Below are 19891 nucleotides of genomic sequence, written 5' to 3'. Positions count from 1 at the left end.
ATGTCAATATAAGGCTTAAAAATAATATTCAGCTGTGTTTATTTTGGCAGGTTTGTTGTGTGATTCTTATTTTTTCTCTCCCATCTTCCTGTTACGCATCGTTTCTTCTTGCCAATGGTCCTGTAGTACATGATGACTGTGAATTAAAGAAAACATTTCAGAAGATTTCTAACTTGTACCTGTAAAAACTACATCAGGTGACATTAGGACCCCAGACGTTGCCCCAGCAGTTTGGAAGCAGCAGCCTCCCTTTCAGCTCGCCGGCGACACACAAAGCAAAGTTCTCTGAGAAATATTTGGGTCTGGTTGGTAAACTACTGCAGCTGCTGAGCTAAACGCTTATATGCTCGCAGGCGGGAACATGTTAGCACTAGTTAGTCACAATATATAGATCATTTACACGTAGATGCTGCATCTGGCTTGTGAGGTGCATCTCTGCTGCCGCCATCTTGCAGCAGGTTCTGACCAGTTCACATAGAAAATGCCAGATGTTTGTGCTGCTTTTGGATGTTCGAATGAAAGAAATGCCCAAACCAAGCAACAGGGAATCAAAAGATATTTTACTGGTATGATTGAGTTTTAACTCGATACAATAAATAATCCTTCTATTAACATAATGTTACGTGACTGTCCTGATACTAAAACAAGCTAACTTATGTTACGTAAAGAAGAAAGATGAACGTTTTCATTAAAGTAAAATAAGACGCCGGAAATTATATTTGCAAAATCAGCTCTGTTGTTGTATTATTGTGCTAATTCTTCCTACATTATCTCCTTTTAAGTGTTTACAGCTGTTTCATGGCGCTGACGTGATGTATGTACCTGAATAAAAGTAACTTCGCTGACTGTTACACTGTATCTTTGCTGATACACCAAAATGAGCACCATATGAATATTAATTAAAAACAGAAGTGTGAAGCCTGCCAGAAATGTACTTGGCAGCCATTTTACAATACAGCAAGAATAAAGAATATACTTAGAAACTGATTATGAAGGGTAAGTTGGTCTCAAACATTATAGAAATATTACTATCTGCAAAAGACTGAGTGTTATAGAAGAAATGAGTCTCTGTTTGAAGAGGAGCAGGAGCTACTTCAGGAGTTGGAACGAAAGTTAAACACTAATAAGACCACGGTGCGTATCAGTGTCAATAAAAGGCTGCAAAATAATATTCAGCTGAGTTGATTTTGGCAGGTTTGATGTCTGATTCTTATGTTTTATCTCCCATCTTCCTGTTACGCATTGTTTCTTCTTCTGGTGTGAAGTGCAGCCCTGTGGCATTGACGATGCCAACAGATTTCCCACACATGCTTTATTGTAATAAATGAAATGTTTCGTGATACTGGAGCAGCACAGTGATCCTTCTGTTACACCCCACCGTTAGGCGCCCATATGGGCCGAACCACACTCCACGCTGCCGACACGTTTCGAAACATGTGATCTTGCAGAACGTCGCACCTGTCCATCGTTATCACAGGAATCCACAGTAGCTTGTTAAAATCCACTCCTGCTTGCTGTGAACACGGCCTGATAAAGTTTGCACTTCTGAATATCAGATGCCTCTCTGGTTTTTATATAAATTTTCTCTCTCAACTTCATTTTGTGTCACTTTGGAGAATTTTTAAGTTTTGGTTATTAAAGCTCAGCTGTACAGTCTGTACTAACTGTGAGTACCTATCGACCCCCCTAACACCAACTTTTTATCTGAGGTTTCTGATTTTATGTCGTTCAATTTAAGGCGTAAAATCAGATGTCATGATGAGCTCTCACTCTTGGGTCTGTAGTTTGTCATGTGTTCACACAGAACCACGTTAATACAATCTGTTTAAAAGTCTGTCTTCTTCATTTATACCACACGCCGCAGTCATGTGACATATGATTTATTAGAATAAGAGAGAAATCTGATCCATGATGATTGTAGTGCTGAAAAATACAGTTTCAGTTCTGCATCAGGCATACAATCAGCCAGGCTAGCTGTTTCCCTCTGTTTCCAGTCTTTGTGCTAAGCTAAGCTAACCAGCTTCTAGCTCCAGCTACATATTGATCGAACTGATATGAGATGATTTGTTTTGGAGGTCCATACTTAGCGAACGGTGTTCTGTTCATACCATCACACAGACCGGATGTTACTGTCTGTGCCTTTAAATGTCGGTCCTTGTTCACCAGATTCCTGACTTGCCAAACTTCTCCTGGATCAAGCCGTGTGTGTGGGCCAAAGATCTCATCTACATCGGTCTGAGGGACATGGATCCAGGGGAGCAGTAGATAGGCAGGGGGAAACAGCTAGCATGGCTCTGTCCAAAGGAAACAAAATCCTAAATCTCACTGAGTAGCACGTTATATCTTGTTTCTTTAAAACATATTTCATCCAATCAAACGTCAGAGCTGCAGACTGCAGATCCCACAGTGGACGTTAGCTAACGTGGTTCTCGGTGCTACTTTTTATCTTTTTAAGACAAACAGGCTGCAGAGGTCAATCAGTTTCATATTGTTTAAAAAGTCTCAACTTGAGCGAAAACATTGTGCTTATCCCAATAAGGCTTTATGAATCTATCTACCAGTTCCTGGTGAGTCGTCCAGCGGTCAGATTCACGCGTCATACGGGATGAATGGAGGAGAAGGAAAGACTGAGTGAGGGTTAAAAACACTGTGCACTGACAATAACACCAATTAAATCTGGGTTTATTTGAACAATGGCGTCTGGCTGATGGGAGGAGTCCATGTTTGGTTTTCAGGCACTTCCTTATTATTAAGTTCCAAGTCGGGGGTTGTAATCGTGACTCGGATGTTGACGCTGTTAACAAGTCGGAAATCTCGTAATTAACTCCGATGTGACATGAATGTGGCAAAATGGTGTCACAGTGAAATTCATCCACACATCTTCATAAAATATTTAGTTGTAGGAGCCCGAGTGGCTACTCACCGGGCTAACTGATGAACAAGTGTCGCTGGAAAGCTAACGGCGGGTTAGGTGGGAAAAGATTTTTGAAAATACAAACACGTGACTGAAAGCGAGATTATGTAAGTTATTTAACATAATGTTGCTCTTATAAACAAAAAGTGGAATTCATAGGCAATAAAACAGCAGTTTTCCTGCTTACTTGTTCTGGTAGCTTATGGTGGCTAATGTTAGCTAACTGTCACTTGTAGCTACAGTGTACCTTTAAGTGTATTTATACAAGATAATGTACATTAACAGAGTTTGAAAGAAGTTGATTGGTGACTTTGTGAAAAGCAGTTGAGAAAACAGCACAAGGTCCATTTAGTCACTGGAGCTTTCAGTCATCTCACATCATCGTGCGCAGGTGGAGTCAGGGTGTGGCTTATCTTATGTGAGAATGGATTGGTCCCTCTGTGCATTTGCATATTTGTACAGGCATCTGAGTGTGTGAGGAACAAGGTAATAATACAAGTAGTGTTGCATGTTTGCATTACTCACATTATTGCACATCTTTCCTTAATTACTGCGTCTGTTTCTCTCTAAATGTTTTTAAATCACTTGGTCATTTTTTAAAGAGTACTCATTATCATTATTTTAAAAGAAGGGCTGGATCAATGAATGAATAACTCGATAAGAGTCAGATCAGATGTTTCATCCTTGTTATACAGTTTGACCAAAATCACACCTAACAGCCTTTTTACAGCATTTTAATACAGTTTCATGCAGATGAATCCATTTCTAATGTTTGGCTAACACTTTTAAACTTTTTACTGCACAAAGACTTAGGATTTCCAGCTGTACCTGTTGCTGTTTGTTCAGCTGATACAAGACATGACACCTGAGTGTTGGAACTGATTTCATTTGCAAGAAACTCACAGGAGACAAAGTGAAGACATCACATCAGCTTTCTGCTCAGCTTCTCATTTATTGTCACCGTGCAGCAGATAAAGATTCAAGCCTCCACCAAACGTTATGTTGAAACTAGTTAGTTTGACTTTAAAGCTGAGAGTGTGTTTAGCTGCAGCCAGCGGACTGAAGGCAACATCTTAACCAGCAGAGAATAATTTCTCTTTACAGCCAGCAGCTGCTCACACACAATCAAACTCTGACTTTTATTTTAGATAGAAATATTTACTTCAGCTGCTGACGTCCGTCTACCTTCAACTGGCTGTAACTGAACTGCAAAACTGCAAAGATTTCCTGATACTTTACTTTTCCTCTTTAAAATTGTGTTGGCAGGTAATGCAGCGATTTACACACTATCAGACTCTACATATGTGTTTTCATTTAAAGATTATGGGCCCTACTTTCCTGCTGGCACAAGGCAGAAGTCAGCTGGTGGCGCTCTGTATTTGGTCATTTCTCTGCACCAGACAGGTGGTGCAGCTGAGGCTGACCAGGTGGTGCAATTAATATTTCATTTGTCTGCTGCTTTTAAAGATGAGAGGAGCTCATGTGATTGGTCGTTACTGATCTCCGCCTGACTCCACCTGCTGATTCCTCCGACTGATATAATCTGTTCAGCGTTTCTTCTGCGCTGCAGCGAGCGGCGACTGCTTGGAGCCACAGATGGTAACAAAAATGACAAATATTAGTTGGTGTTCTTGTGCTGGTGGATTGTGCTTTTGCCCAGTTTCAGGAACATACGGCCCACAGTGAGATTACATGCTTAATGAGAGAAAGAGAAAGAAATCACAAGAGATCAGCTGATATTCTGCTGTACGTTGGTCCTGGAGATTTACTGCACAGGACGGATCTTCATGCTGATGGCCTTCAGGGAGTAGTCATAGCCCTTCCAATCGCGCCACTCCACTCCAATAGCATAGAGAGTTGCGTCAGCCCCCCAACGATAAAGCCCGTTTGGGTTTGCATGGTGACAAGCATTGTACCAGAATGCCCCCAGGTATATTCTGGCACAGTTGGCAGACACGGAGTCCTGGTCTTTGTCGAAGGTGGAGAACATCTGTTCGTCGTGGTAACTCAAGGAGTCTCCTACAGAAACACACACAGAAACCACAGTTGGTACATCTGCATGATCTATAAACATCAGCTGAACCTTAAAGAGCTGCAGACTTCTGTCAGACAGACTGGTGATCCCCATTATGGTCCAGACACCTGAAGTCTGCAGCTGCTTCATCACCGTTTTACCTCACTGACACGGAACTCATCCACACACACCAGAGGTCGTCGTCATTTAAACCGTCCACACAAAGACTGCCTTGGCAGCATCGTGCACCGCGGCCATGGGTGTGTACATAGTGTGTATTCCTGAGTCTCATCTGAGCAATCAGGTGAACACTCGGGTGGCAATGACGTCTCATTGAACTCAACTGCCATTTCAGTAAGTAACTAAATAACTGAACAGTTGAAACACAGACTCTAACTCACCCGCCCCTCCATCGATGAATCCAGATACATGCAGCAGATATCCAGCATCTTCTGAATCAATGGCGAATGAAGAGTACCGAGCAAACACTTTTTTCCCCTCGAAGTCCTCCATGTCGACCAGCAGCTCATATTTTCGGTTGCGTGTCAGGTAGTGGATGTTGTCAAGACCTGAGCGCACAAACACACACACACACACACACACACACACACACACACACACACACACACTATATATACACATGTACTAACTGGGCACAGTTTGACATTTTGTACAGACATGTAGATAATTCATTAAAACATTAAAACACTGACTTTTAGGAAGATAATTCACTGATCTAAAGACGAGTCATGAAACTTGGTCACAGTCCCATTTCTGGTTTTACACCACACAGTTCAAATTTAGTACTTACTTATTACAAACAGCGAGTTTCACAAAGTCACATGACTGTTTAGACGGTTTAGTCTCTCACCGAGCCAGTACTCTCCAGACGGGAAGCCGAAACCCTTCTTGTATTGATCCCAGGGCCTGTAGAAGTTCACCGAGCCGTCCATCCTCCTCTGGAACACCTGGTGGGGAGGGTGGGGGTATTGTTTATTGTGAAAGTCCAACAGGAAGTGTTCACACGGAAAATCACTTAAGTTAAAATACTCACCGTCCACCGACCTCCTTCTGACTTCATGTCGCAGTACACCTACACACAAACACATTCATCAGTGAATCGCTGTTCAAACTTGTATATCAGGTTAATACTTATGAGGCTGTGTGTTATTTAATGTATTATTATATTTTATGCAACTCTCAGAGGGCTCGGCTAGAATCACCCAGAGCCAACTCCCGGGAAAGTACAAGGTGTGTTAAGATCAGATACTCATTTATTGATCCCCCAGAGGGGAAATTCGACTGCTACAGCAGCACAGAGACAGATATAAGTACAGATAAATAAATAGATAAATATGGAAACTTCAAATAAAACAGATGCATTCTAAGTGTATAAAATAAAAACTAAGAATAGAAGCAATTCAACTCAAAACTCAAACTTACAGCCTTCAGCAGTACACACACAGTACCCACAACTACTGAACACCAACTGTGTGATACCGGCTGCAGTGACAGCGGCGTCAGCAGGTTACAGCACACTTCAGAGTAATAAGGTACCGTCAGCTCTAACAGCGTACACCAGAATATTATATCATCATGTAATTATTCACACTGATTGAGTCTGAATTGTCCTGCGAGGGACGGGCCATGGAATTGGCCAAACACCAATATAAAACTATCACGTTCATTCACGACCTCTGCTGCTGCTGCGACTGCCTGTATCTGTACCAGGCCGGTGTTTCTATCAGAGATTTCACTGTGAGAAGTGCAGCGAGATCACTTCTGGTATGAATATAAATCAAACTGAACTGTCATGGTGACGTCTAGTCTCCTTTATCACGTGATGTCAGGATCAGACGACATGATATCAACCCGATATTGGTCCGAGCCGACACACGAGGGGCATCGGGGAGGAAATGAGCATCGAGCAGGACAGCTGCTTGATTTATCCCCTGTATGACGTGTGAATGTTTGCTGACACTGACCAATAGGAGCACAGAGCGCGGATTGATGTTGGTGCTGTCAGGGCGAACAGTCAGTCCCTGACGCATCCTCTGTCACGGGGCTGTGATTGGTTGGGGTTCAAAGGTTGTCACGGCAAGATTTTGTGACTCTGCAGTGTGATCACCTAATCTGACTCAGGAAGAAATACCTTGTAGTCTGATTCCAGCACAAATGGGAACCTGCGTCCCAGAGAGGGGGAAGTGTACCTGGACAGCAGACCTTTGTCCAGCGGGGTAGATGGTGTACTCTCCGCTGGGTCGGCTCTTGTCTTTGTAATAGATGTCACTGCAGTCCACTGGGAGGACGGGCTTCTGGCAGCTGGTCAACAGTGGAGCCAGAAGGAGGAGGACGACGGATACCAGCTGGAACAGAGGAGATTTGACTTTTTGAATCGTGTCCACTGTTTTAACCGTTTGGCCTCCAGTTTCATGGCTGTGGGCAAAGTCAGCTCTGAGAGACAGAAAAGCTGGAGCTGACTGACAGTAATTATCTGTAACCATCTACGCTACTGATATCACAAACCTCTAAGCTGTTCTGTGAACTATCAGTTCACAAACTTACCTTCATTGTCAGATTTCTGCTGAAACTGCTGATGGATAAAATCTGTCTGATGCTCTGAAAATACAGCAAGAAGAAATGTAACAATTGTTCAGTAAACTCACATGAACGGATTATTATGTGAATGCAGAATAAGCACAGTTGAAATTTGGTGTCCAGGTTCACTCCCCACAAAAATACAGGAAGCTCAGCACAACAGAGGTGGAGTGACAGGAATAACGTCCCCCACAAAAGTGCATTAGATACGAATCTTGACAATTCTTCTAATAAATAAAATTTAGTGACGGTGTCTGCCCCCCGACCACTTAAATTAATAAAAACAAAAGTTAACAGAAGAGGAGCTGTACATCAAAACCTAAACAAAAACGCTGAAATAGCAAAACAAAACAGGAGAATTAAATGTGGAGTCTTAAACATCAGATCTCTGTCTTTCAAAGCTGTACTACTGAACGATTTAATATCAGAGTATCATATTGACTTATTTTGTCTTACTGAAACCTGGCTGGGTCATGAAGAATATGTTAAACATATTATAAACACATAATATAAACAAAAATGCAGTTTTTAAATAAGGAAAACAAAATCCAAACGTCACGTTGCCCTGTGTGGAAAAGCGATTGCCCCTAAACCTAATAACTGGTTGGGCCACCCTTAGCAGTAACAACTGCAGTCAAGCGTTTGTGATAACTTGCAGTGAGTCTTTTACAGCTCTGTGGAGGAATTTTGGCCCAAATCTTTGCAGAATTGTTGTAATTCAGCCACATTGGAGGGTTTTCGAGCATTAACTGCCTTTTTAAGGTCATGTCACAGCATCTCAATAGGATTCAGGTCAGGACTTTGACTAGGCCACTCCAAAGTCTTCATTTTGTTCTTCTTCAGCTCCCAGGAAGCAGGGTCACTTCAGGAATCAGGTCCCAGTTTGGGTTCAGGAGGCAGACACCATCTCCACATTTAAGAGTAGGCTTAAGACTTTCCTCTTTGATAAAGCTTATAGTTAGGGCTGGCTCAGGTGAGTCCTGAACCATCCCTTAGTTATGCTGCTATAGGCCTAGACTGCCAGGAGACTTCCCATGATGCACCTTTCTCCTCTCCTCTCAACCTCTCTCTCTCTCCCTCTCCCTCTTCCTCTCTCTCCCTCACCCTCTCTCTCTCTCTCCCTCTCCCTCTCAACCTCTCTCCCTCTCCCTCTCTCTCTCTCTCTTCCTCTCCCTCTCTCTCTCTCTCCCTCTCCCTCTCTCTCTCTCTCCCTCTCCCTCTTCCTCTCTCTCCCTCACCCTCTCAACCTCTCTCCCTCTCCCTCTCCCTCTTCCTCTCTCTCTCTTCCTCTCTCTCTCTCTCTCTCTCTCTCTCTCTCTCTCTCTCAACATCTTCCTCTCTCCCTCTCTCTCTCTCTCTCTCTCTCTCTCTCTCTCTCTCTCTCCCTCTCTCTCTCTCTCTCTCTCCCTCTCTCCTCTTCCTCTCTCTCCCTCACCCTCTCAACCTCTCTCCCTCTCCCTCTCCCTCTTCCTCTCTCTCCCTCACCCTCTCAACCTCTCTCCCTCTCCCTCTCCCTCTTCCTCTCTCTCTCTTCCTCTCCCTCTCTCTCTCTCTCTCTCTCTCTCTCTCTCTCAACATCTTCCTCTCTCTCTCTCTCTCTCTCTCTCAAAACCTAAAACGGCCCACCATTGAGTCTGGTTCTGCTCGAGGTTTCTGCCTCTTAAAGAAAGTTTTTCCTTGCCACTGCGGCCAAATGTTTGCTCATGGTGGGATTTGTTGGGTCTCTGTAAATAATATTATAAAGAGTACAGTCTAGACCTGCTCTATAGTAAAAGTGCAATGAGTTAACATCTGTTATGAATTGGCGCTATATAAATAAAATTGAATTGAATATAATTTACTAGGGTTAAAGGTCTTTCTGTGATTTTAAATCATTATTTTGTGACTCTTGTCCAAAGATTTTAGAATATTAGAATCACCTCTCAGTAATAATCAAACACAAGTCAACAGTATCACAAACTACAGCCTCCAAAATGACCATAAAGTTGAATGAACACGTCTTTAAACATAACTGATGCAGCACTGACAACTCATGTTGACAGACAGACAGACTGTAGCCTGTTGGCAGGGCTACAAGTCAGAGTGGTAGTAAGAAGCACGAATATTGCCTTACAGACTTAATTCAGAGGAAAAAATATCGTCACACACGATTATCAATAAGTTCATAAAACGGTCACATTTTCTTTTGCAGTTGACATGCAATTTTTAATATTATTGCAATTTAATACAATGAAACTAAATGTTCAAACTTTAGCTCAACGTTTTGCTAATTCAGACATTTTGGGTTAAAAAAAATCACCAAAGCCTCTGAGAGAATAATATTACACACAGGTGAATTATCAGACATGCTTACCTGTGTGAACTCACCTGAACTGAAGAGACTTTGTGGCTTCACCTTCAGAGGAAACAAACTGCTGCTTCTCCTTATATCTACAGAAGGTGTCGTCACCGAGTCGCACCTCTTAGAAAAACCAATGATCGTGTCTGGGTGTTTGTCTTTCATCCAAAGCCTCCAGTGATTCCTGTTCTTCTCCAAACAGAAATAATTCAGTTCTTTCAGAATATTAAACAGAGTTTATGTTCCTGCCAGTGGTCCTGTAGTACATGATGACTGTGAATTTAGAAAACATTTCAGAAGATTTCTAACTTGTACCTGTAAAAACTACATCAGGTGACATTAGGACCCCAGACGTTGCCTGTGGTGCATTTTGGGAGGATGAGTCTTGCGCTGAAGGTGCTCCTTTGTTTGACCAGCACGTCATGGAGTGGGTGGGAGACGCTGTCCAAGATGGCATGTAGTTTGACCAGCATCCTCCTCTCTGACACCACCGACAGAGAGTCCAGCTCCAACCCCACAATGTCACTGGCCTTACGGATCAGTTTGTTGAGTCTGTTGGCGTCCGCACTGGCCACCACAGACTCATAAAACATCTTCAGCATTGTCCGGCAGATGTTGAAGGACCTCAGCCTCCTCAGAAAATAGAGGCGGCTCTGGCCCTTCCTGTAAACAGCTTGAGTGTTCTTGGTCCAGTCCAGTTTATTATCCAAGTGTACTCCCAGGTACTTGTACTCCTCTACAATGTCCACACTGACCCCCTGGATGGAAACCAGGGTCAAGGGTGCCTTGGCCCTCCGTAGATCCACAACCAGCTCCTTCGACTTTGTCGCATTGAGCTGCAGATGGTTCTGCTCACACCATGAGACAAAGTTTCCCACCACAGCCCTGTACTCAGTCTCATCACCACTGCTGATACATCCCACCACAGCAGAGTCATCAGAAAACTTCTGAAGGTGGCAGGACTCTGTGTGGTAGCTGGCCGGATGGTGTTGAAAGCACTGGAAAAGTCAAAAAACATGATCCTCACCGTGCTTGCCGGCTTGTCCAGGTGGGTGTGGATGCGGTTCAGCAGGAAAATGATGGAGTCCTCAACTCCCAGCTGGGGCTGGTAGGCGAACTGAAGGGGGTCCAGGAGGGGTCTGACCAGTGCTGGGGTCTGTTCCAGCACTAGTCTCTCCAGGGTCTTCATTATGTGGGAGGTCAGTGCCACTGGCCTGTAGTCGTTGGAGCCACTGGGACGCGACGTCTTCGGCACAGGAACGAGGCAAGATGTCTTCCACAGAACAGGGACCCTTTGAAGACTCATGCTCAGGTTGAAGACATGTTGAAGGACTCCACATAGCTGGGGGGCACAGGCTTTTAGCACCCCGGGGCTAATGCCATCGGGGCCTGAAGCCTTGTTTGAGTGGAATTTCATCAGCTGTCCTCTCACCTGGTCACAGCAGAGGTTACAGGCGGGGGAGCGGGGGAGTCGTCAGTCTGGAGAGGGCCGTTAGCCTGAGAGCCAGATGAGGAGGGAGTAGGACTCTCCCAGGAAGATGGAGGAGGGGGAGTAGGACTCAACATCCTGTACAACATTCAATAGTGTTATTAATGTTGTACAGTCTGCAGCAGAGAGTGACTGACTGTCGGTTTTAAGACAAAAAGAAGAAAAATCTATCTACCAGCTACAGAGACGGAGGATCCACAGCATCATTCAGACTTTCTAGGCAGACATGTTGTTTATTAAAGCTCTGTAGAGCTGCAGAGGTGGTGATACTTGTGGGTTCAGAACTTAATGTAACGTTTAAACAGTCAGTGGTTCAGAACAACCAGAGACACTTTCACTTTACTCCATTTCATCCAGCGGCTGCTCAGTTTTCTCTGCTACTAACCTACAAAAAGTAATAAAAGAAGAGTTAACTGATGGAACAAATTTGCTTTGTGCTTTAAAGTTTTTATTCAATTCACAATCATCACATACTGCAAAAACAAAACAAGTTGAGTGTTACAGAAGAAATGAGTCACTGAGGAGGAGCAGGAGCTACTTCATGGGTTGGACTGAAAGTTAAACACCGATAAGACCACAGTGCATATCAGTGTCAATATAAGGCTTAAAAATAATATTCAGCTGTGTTGATTTTGGCAGGTTTGTTGTGTGATTCTTATTTCTTCTCTCCCATCTTCCTGTTACGCATTGTTTCTTCTTGCCAATGGTCCTGTAGTACATGATGACTGTGAATTAAAGAAAACATTTCAGAAGATTTCTAACTTGTACCTGTAAAAACTACATCAGGTGACATTAGGACCCCAGACGTTGCCCCAGCAGTTTGGAAGCAGCAGCCTCCCTTTCAGCTCACCGGCGACACACAAAGCAAAGTTCTCTGAGAAATATTTGGGTCTGGTTGGTAAACTACTGCAGCTGCTGAGCTAAACGCTTATATGCTTGCAGGCAGGAACATGTTAGCACTAGTTAGTCACAATACAGAGATCATTTACACGTAGATGCTGCATCTGGCTTGTGAGGTGCGCCATCTTGCAGCAGGTTCTGACCAGTTCACATAGAAAATGCCAGATGTTTGTGCTGCTTTTGGATGTTCGAATGAAAGAAATGCCCAAACTAAGCAACAGGGAATCAAAAGATATTTTACTGGTATGAATGAGTTTTAACTCGATACAATAAATAATCCTTCTTTTAACATAATGTTACGTGACTGTCCTGATACTAAAACAAGCTAACTTATGTTACGTAAAGAAAAAAGATGAACGTTTTTTTTAAAGTAAAATAAGACGCTGAAAATTATATTTGCAAAATCAGCTCTGTTGTTGTATTATTGTGCTAATTCTTCCTACATTATCTGCTTTTAAGTGTTTACAGCTGTTTCATGGCGCTGACGTGATGTATGTGCCTGAACAAAAGTAACTTAGCTAACAGTTACACTGCATCTCTGCTGATACACTCTATAGAATGAGCAACATATGAATATTAATTAAAAACAGAAGTGTGAAGCCTGCCAGAAATGTACTTGGCAGCCATTTTACAATACAGCAAGAATAAAGAATATACTTAGAAACTGATTATGAAGGGTAAGTTCGTCTTGAATATTATAGAAATATTACTATCTGCAAAAGATAGTATTTAGGTGTGAAAAAACGCATTGTTAACAGTCCATTTTATTTTATCCTGTGTCATTTGTAAGAAACCAAACTGCTGGAAAATTGAAAATTGATGATTGTAATTGTGCATCAGACTGAATCTGCGTTCCAAATCGTACTTTTTCTTTTTACTTTTAGTACGTACTGTACGCGTACAACTGGGACACACTACTTCGTCACATTACGCCTTGAACTTTGACCCTCTTGCTCAAACTCATGCTGCGCAGAGGATTGTGGGTCAGAATAGCCAGAAAGCACGCTGGCTTGCGTACTGCAAAATGTGACTGGATGCAGTCGGACATCCTGGTATTTCTGGCAAACTGCATTTGACATACTACGTACTGGGACATATAACACTCAGTGGGGCTAGCAGGCTAACAAGAGCTAACAAATAACACTCAGTGGGGCTAGCAGGCTAACAAGAGCTAACTGTTCAACATCATGACATTCTGTAGACGACGCCACACAATCCCACAATTCAGGTTTCTTTTTTTATTCAACATGTTTCCACCAGTATGGACTTAATCATTCAATAATGTTATTAATGTTTTACAGTCTGCAGCAGAGAGTGACTGACTGTCGGTTTTAAGACAAAAAGAAGAAAAATCTATCTACCAGCTACAGAGACGGAGGATCCACAGCATCATTCAGACATTCTGGGCAGACATGTTGTTTTTTAAAGCTCCATAGAGCTGCAGAGGTGGTGATACTTGTGGGTTCAGAACTTAATGTAACGTTTAAACAGTCAGTGGTTCAGAACAACCAGAGACACTTTACACCATTTCATCCAGCGGCTGCTCAGTTTTCTCTGCTACTAACCTACAAAAAGTAATAAAAGAAGAGTTAACTGATGGAACAAATTTGCTTTGTGCTTTAAAGTTTTTATTCAATTCACAATCATCACATACTGCAAAAAACAAAACAAGTTGAGTGTTACAGAAGGAATGAGTCACTGAGGAGGAGCAGGAGCAACTTCATGGGTTGGACTGAAAGTTAAACACTGATAAGACCACAGTGCATATCAGTGTCAATATAAGGCTTAAAAATAATATTCAGCTGTGTTGATTTTGGCAGGTTTGTTGTGTGATTCTTATTTCTTCTCTCCCATCTTCCTGTTACGCATCGTTTCTTCTTGCCAATGGTCCTGTAGTACATGATGACTGTGAATTAAAGAAAACATTTCAGAAGATTTCTAACTTGTACCTGTAAAAACTACATCAGGTGACATTAGGACCCCAGACATTGCCCCAGCAGTTTGGAAGCAGCAGCCTCCCTTTCAGCTCGCTGGCGACACACAAAACAAAGTTCTCTGAGAAATATTTGGGTCTGGTTGGTAAACTACTGCAGCTGCTGTGCTAAACTTCAATTCAATTCAATTCAATTTTATTTATATAGCACCAATTCATAACAGACGTTATCTCATTGCACTTTTCCAATAGAGCAGGTCTAGACCGTACTCTTTATAATATTATTTACAGAGACCCAACAAATCCCACCATGAGCAAGCACTTGGCGACAGTGGCAAGGAAAAACTTCCTTTAAGAGGCAGAAACCTCGAGCAGAACCAGACTTAATGGTGTCTAAGAGCGCAGTGTTCTAGTCGGGTAATAAGGTATTATGAGATCTTTAAGATACATTGGTGCCTGACCATTAAGAGCTTTGTAGGAGGAGAAGGATTATAAATTCTATTCTAGATTTTACAGGGAGCCAGTGCGGAGCCAGGGCAAAGCCATCTAGAGCAACTATATCTTTAGATAATGTTTCTCTGAGGTGTTTCGGACCAAGTACAATAACTTCAGATTTAACATCAGAAAGTTGCATGTCATCCAGTTTTTATGTCCTTAAGGCATGCTTGAAGTTTAGCTAACTGGTTAGTTTCATCTGGCTTGATCGATAGATATAATTGGGTATCATCTGCATAACAATGGAACTTTATGGAGTGTTTCCTAATAATATTGCCTAGAGGAGGCATATATAAGGTGAATAGAATCGGTCCAAGCACAGAACCTTGTGGAACTCTGTGACTAACCTTGGTATGCACGGAGGACTCACCGTTAACATGTACAAACTGAGATCGATAGGATTTAAACAATGAAAAGCACTGAAACAAAGGTACCAGTGAAGGCTTTTTAAAGGGAACCCATTGTGCTTTTTAATGGTGACAAAGTACTGTAACAAAGTCTGTGCTGTATATTTCTGACAAATGTACAAAGTCTACTGTGCAGCACCTGCATGCAATGTGCATATGAGCCACCAATCACCTGACAAAAATGATTAACAAATATTTTACCTGAACATTGATGTTGTGAAGGACTTTCTATTCACAAAATCGCCCTTGTTCCCCTCAGGCTCCAGTGATGGGTATGTGGGTCCAATCCATGGACCTATGATCCCGGCGTTGGCAAATGGCCAGGAAACACTACAACACTACATTCAGTAGTTCAGGGAGAGCAAGATCAGCCTTGTGAATAGCGTATTAGCATACAATATTCTTGCTCAGATTTTCTGCATCACCAACTGAATGCATGTTGGTTCCTGTGTCAAAAAAACCCCACAACACAATGCACAGTGTTCACTACTGTTACTGCACGGCTTTGTTCGGTGGCATTACCAACTTCTATAAATCATCCAGAAAAGCAAACGGATCACTGCGGTCTCTAAACACTCTCCCTCCGAAGTGAACCTCGTACAGTTCTGGCACCTATAGGTCCACGGGATTTTGCAAGAATGGTGATGCCATTTCCAAAGGAGTTGATTAGTGAAAGGACGGCGCTTTTTATAGCCGCTTTTAATCCAAAACTCTGAACATAACCTCCTCTAGAGCAGGTAGCATAAGTTACCATGGTGATCTAGCCAGGTCAAAAGAGAGCCACCTTCGTGACACTGAAAACTCTGGCTTTAGACTCAACGTACCTCGCTAACCTATTAGTCCAGTTCCATTTATCGCATCACTTTCATATTTCCTCTTTATATTATTTTAGGGTGTTATATTTTTAACTCTATTGTTATTACATATTTTAATTGTGTCTGTTTTAGTATCATCATTTTAGTATTTTATATGCACTTCCATTTATTTTGCACTTTTATCTGTTTTATATTCAAGAGTTTGTTCTTTTATTGGTTTTCTATCTGCTTTATGTGAGATCATCTCGTATATTTGCATCTTATTTGTTTATATCTAATATGTGGTTGTTTCCTCTACTTAAATTTCACCTGCCTTATATTATTTCTTTTATCCATTTTCCTTATTCATCCATGAACTGATATCTTTTATTTTGCACTTCCATCTGTTTATGTACGGGGTCAGTGCTGCTGACATATGCGCTCTCATATTCCTAATTTTTTCTTTGCTTAAGCTTGAAAAGTGCTATATAAATAAAGTTATAATAATAATAATGATCTGTGGAGTGACTACACCCCAAACCCAAAACAAGATAACACAACTAATTTGCTACAATGAAATACACAACAGCAGTAACACACAAGTGACCACACCAAAACGTGGACTGCAACAACCACAACACACAGTGGTCACACTGGACTCAACGACCACAAACAATGTTTCCAACTTACACCTCAGCAGCAAACAAGTGACCCAACAGATGTGGAGTTACTGCACACACAAGTATTTACCACCAAACACAAGTATTGTCATCTCACAGAAAGTTGCTGGGAATCAAGCTGTAGAGGCAAGAAATGAGTCAGTCTGTCTGAAGAGGAGCAGGAACTACTTCAGGGGGTTTAATGAAAGTTAAACACTAAGATCACAGTGCGTATCAGTCAATAAAACTCTTGAAACTGACATACAGCCGTAACACCACCTTTACATAAATACTTGATGGTCCGCCTGCCTCTGAATTAAAGCGACTTTCTGCAGAAAGAGTTGTGGTTTCCTCTGCCGGCTGCGTTTACTGTTAAAAGGCCCGTTGTGAGATGCTTAGTGAGAGAAAGAAATCACGAGAGCTGATATTCTGCTGAACGTTGGTCCTGGAGAACTACTGCACTGCACGACTCTTCATGCTGACGACCTTCAGTTAAATGAAGTATAAAAGAACGTAACAGTACCAGAGCTGCAAGGTCGCTGTCATCGCAGTGTTTGAGCTCCTCTGAACAAACTTCAACAATCAGTCAGTTTTCTTCTGTTGCAGCACAACTTTATACTTTATTCTGATTAGAAACACATATTTTACATCTTCCACAGCATTTATTGTTTGAACAATCATTTCTGTCACACACTAACAGGAGTGCAGCTCACACATTTCTCTGCATGAATGAAATAAAGTTGTGCATGTTTTCTGCAGCAGTGAAACAGATCTGAGGTCAGTGAGGGAGTGATGATGAACAGGTGAACAGAGATCAGTCCTCCTCTCTGCGCACCAGGAAGTAAACCAGACTTCAGTCGGGTTATTATATACACTAAACATCAGACAATACTCTTTAAATGTACATGTGACGGTGAGTATTTCCATTTTATGCTACTTTATACTTCTACTGCACCACATCTCAGAGGGAAATATTGGACTTTGTACTTGCATTGGCAGTAGTATTGGCAGGTGTGTGCTGCCCTCTGCTGGATGACCCTGAAACACCACACACCTCTTCACTTCGTTGTCTGTGTTGTGATTTGATTTTAATGTGGCATGAAGTTCATGCAGTTATTAAAGTCAAAAATCCAAATAATTGTTCTTTCAACAAATGTTGTAAATTGAATTATGACTCAGTAAATGTATACATAAAAAGGAAATACACGTAACATTTGCCCTCATGCAAGATCATCTTCATATCCTCCTAAACCTCTCTGAGGTTTTTTTGAGTGTTTTCTGGTGTTTCAAGTCAGGTTCACCAAACTCTCTGAACTGCACACACTTGTTGTAAATCGATCGTTTCAGCCTGATGACCACCACCTGTTCACCTGTTCACTAGCATAATCTACGCCCCTAAAGTACCATATAAGGCTGCCCACTCCGTTTGTGGGCAAGTTTCATTTGCAAACATGTAAAACCAAAGAGTAAAGAGAAGACTTTGACACTGCAGAGCTTCAGCTGTCCGACAAAAAGATAAGTTTAACAGAGTCAGAAGTCATATTAGAGGACGTGAAACAATAATAACACAAATATTACAAATACAGCTCACCAACGATGTGCCATCAGAGCAGAGGGAATGGTTTGAGGCAGAGGGAATGGTTGAGTCTTCAGGATCTCTGCTGTCGCTGCAACGTCTCCTGCACTCCGGTCCTGTGGTAGTTTAGGTGTTGTCTCTTCCTGGTTTATTTTGTAGTATTCTCCTTTCCTTGTGTGTCTTGTGTTTTTACTTCCTGTCTTTGTTTTCCCTCCAGTTTTGATTGTTGGTCTTTCCTTGATTGTTTGCACCTGAGTATCGTTGTCTCACCTCCCCGAGGGTATTTAGTCTGGGTCTCTTGTTTGTTCAGTGTTGGATCATCGTTGTACACATGGTGTTGTTCCTGCCGAGCATTGTTACCGTGAGTTTGTGTTGGATTCTTTATTCTCCCGTGGACCTTGGTTGGATTTTGGATTTTTGGATTTTGCCTTCTCCCTGAACTGTTTTCCACCTTGGACTCACTCCCCTGCTTTCACCTCTGCCAGCCGGTAACTTATCTGCCTTTTGTCTGTTCATTACCTGTCTGCTTACCGGTCTGCCTGTACTTGCCTGCATACCACCCCACAATAAACACGGTAGTCATCCGGCTACTTCACCCTGAGACCGCTTCCTCTTGATCTGCTTTTGGGTCCACATACCACTATACAGCACCCCATACGACAGAATGATCCAACCAAACATGGATCCAGCAGGCAATGACCCAGACGTAGCACCCTACCACTTAGCGCTAGCTAACCGAGGGATTCTGCTAGGCCAGCATAAACAATTAATTAATCACTCAGCTAACCCAGCAGGTCTCCCGTCTCCCGCCGAGTCGTAGCAGCTCCTTGTTTCCAGCCCTTAAGTCCCTCGTCCCCTAAGACACTCGTTCCTGGGGTCCCGACGTCGGCTCCATGTCTGGAGCTCCAGACACCGGTTCCCCGTCCCGAGGCTCCGTTGCCGGCTCCACGCCTTGGTGTCCAGTCGCCGGCTCCCCGTCCTGACGTCTCGTTGCCGGTCCCCAGCCCTGCTGTACCGTCGTTGGTCCCTGAGCTGATGGGCAGGCCTCCCGAAGGGTTCAGCGTCCGCCGCCGGCCTCCAGGGACTCTCGGTCTTTGCCGCCGGCCTCCCAAACGGTTCAGCATCTGCCGCCGGCCTCCAGAATGGCTCCGCTTTCGCCGCCGGCCTCCAGAAGGGTTGCGCCTTCACCACCGGCCTCCTGTGACTCTCAGTGTTCACCGCCGGCCTTCCGTCAGGCCTTCGGATGGTGTCAATCTCCATCACGGACCTCGGGAGATCAGCTCCGAGGTCCCCAGCTCCGCACCTGTCCAGCCCCGGGCCGTCCGCCCGAGGTCCCCAGTACTTGCCTGCATACCACCACACAAGTCATCCGGCTACTTCACCCTGATACTGCTTCCTCTTCATCTGCTTTTGGGTCCACATACCACTATACAGCACCCCATACGACAGGTCCACCTGGACGATAAGCTCCCCCTCCCGTTGGCTCTCAAGTCCCACCTCAAGTCCTTCTCCATGGCCAACGGCTTCAACGCCTGCATGATGCACGGACGCTTCTACTCCGTCACCTCCAACCCTGCCGCTCTCCACGGCGCCACCGAGAGGACCGGAGGGGCGCTGGATGGTAACTTTAAGAGTAACCATCTGTTACTGTTCTGGTTCCCTCTCTGAGGGATGACCTATGATCTCTGACTGTCATCACACGCGACTGGTCGCATGCACATCAACACAACGTTCAGTCAGTGCACGGCACCGAGCAGTGTGGAGAAAAATGTCA

General features: G+C 43.3%; 3 protein-coding genes and 1 long non-coding RNA gene across 5 annotated transcripts in view; 1 reads left to right on the top strand and 3 right to left on the bottom strand.

Annotated features, from left to right (window-relative positions):
* LOC122867426 (microfibril-associated glycoprotein 4-like) overlaps positions 1-219 on the bottom strand; it is a 29876-nt gene extending 29657 nt beyond the window's left edge. The window contains exon 1 of the mRNA XM_044178219.1: positions 180-219. Coding sequence (XP_044034154.1) covers positions 180-204 — 25 coding nt within the window. The 5' untranslated portion in view covers positions 205-219. The remainder of the gene's footprint in view (positions 1-179) is intronic.
* The window catches only part of LOC122867428 (microfibril-associated glycoprotein 4-like), a 439962-nt gene that overhangs the window by 159948 nt on the left and 260123 nt on the right, over positions 1-19891 (top strand). The gene's annotated exons all lie outside the window — the stretch shown is intronic.
* Positions 3847-10044, bottom strand: LOC122867430 (microfibril-associated glycoprotein 4-like). 2 transcript variants are annotated; one of them, XM_044178231.1, is made up of 7 exons: positions 9880-10044; positions 7494-7547; positions 7139-7294; positions 5983-6021; positions 5800-5896; positions 5330-5497; positions 3847-4933 (listed from the first exon to the last, which is right to left on the bottom strand). In XM_044178231.1, the coding sequence occupies exons 1-7, from the start codon at positions 10027-10029 to the stop codon at positions 4680-4682; spliced, it is 918 nt and encodes a 305-aa protein (XP_044034166.1). In that variant the 5' UTR covers positions 10030-10044; the 3' UTR covers positions 3847-4679. The 2 variants fall into 2 exon arrangements, with proteins under 2 accessions (XP_044034166.1, XP_044034167.1); XM_044178232.1 differs by having other exon boundaries at positions 9894-9975.
* LOC122867447 lies at positions 13869-18657 on the bottom strand. The gene is made up of 2 exons (XR_006375915.1): positions 15290-18657; positions 13869-14159 (listed from the first exon to the last, which is right to left on the bottom strand). It is a non-coding gene; the product is annotated as an uncharacterized LOC122867447 (long non-coding RNA).

The sequence above is a fragment of the Siniperca chuatsi genome, linkage group LG20, assembly GCF_020085105.1.
Source record: "Siniperca chuatsi isolate FFG_IHB_CAS linkage group LG20, ASM2008510v1, whole genome shotgun sequence".
In the NCBI taxonomy this organism is placed as follows: domain Eukaryota; kingdom Metazoa; phylum Chordata; class Actinopteri; order Centrarchiformes; family Sinipercidae; genus Siniperca; species Siniperca chuatsi.
Note: the sequence above shows the minus strand (reverse complement) of the source record. Positions and strands in the feature narration are given on the sequence as shown.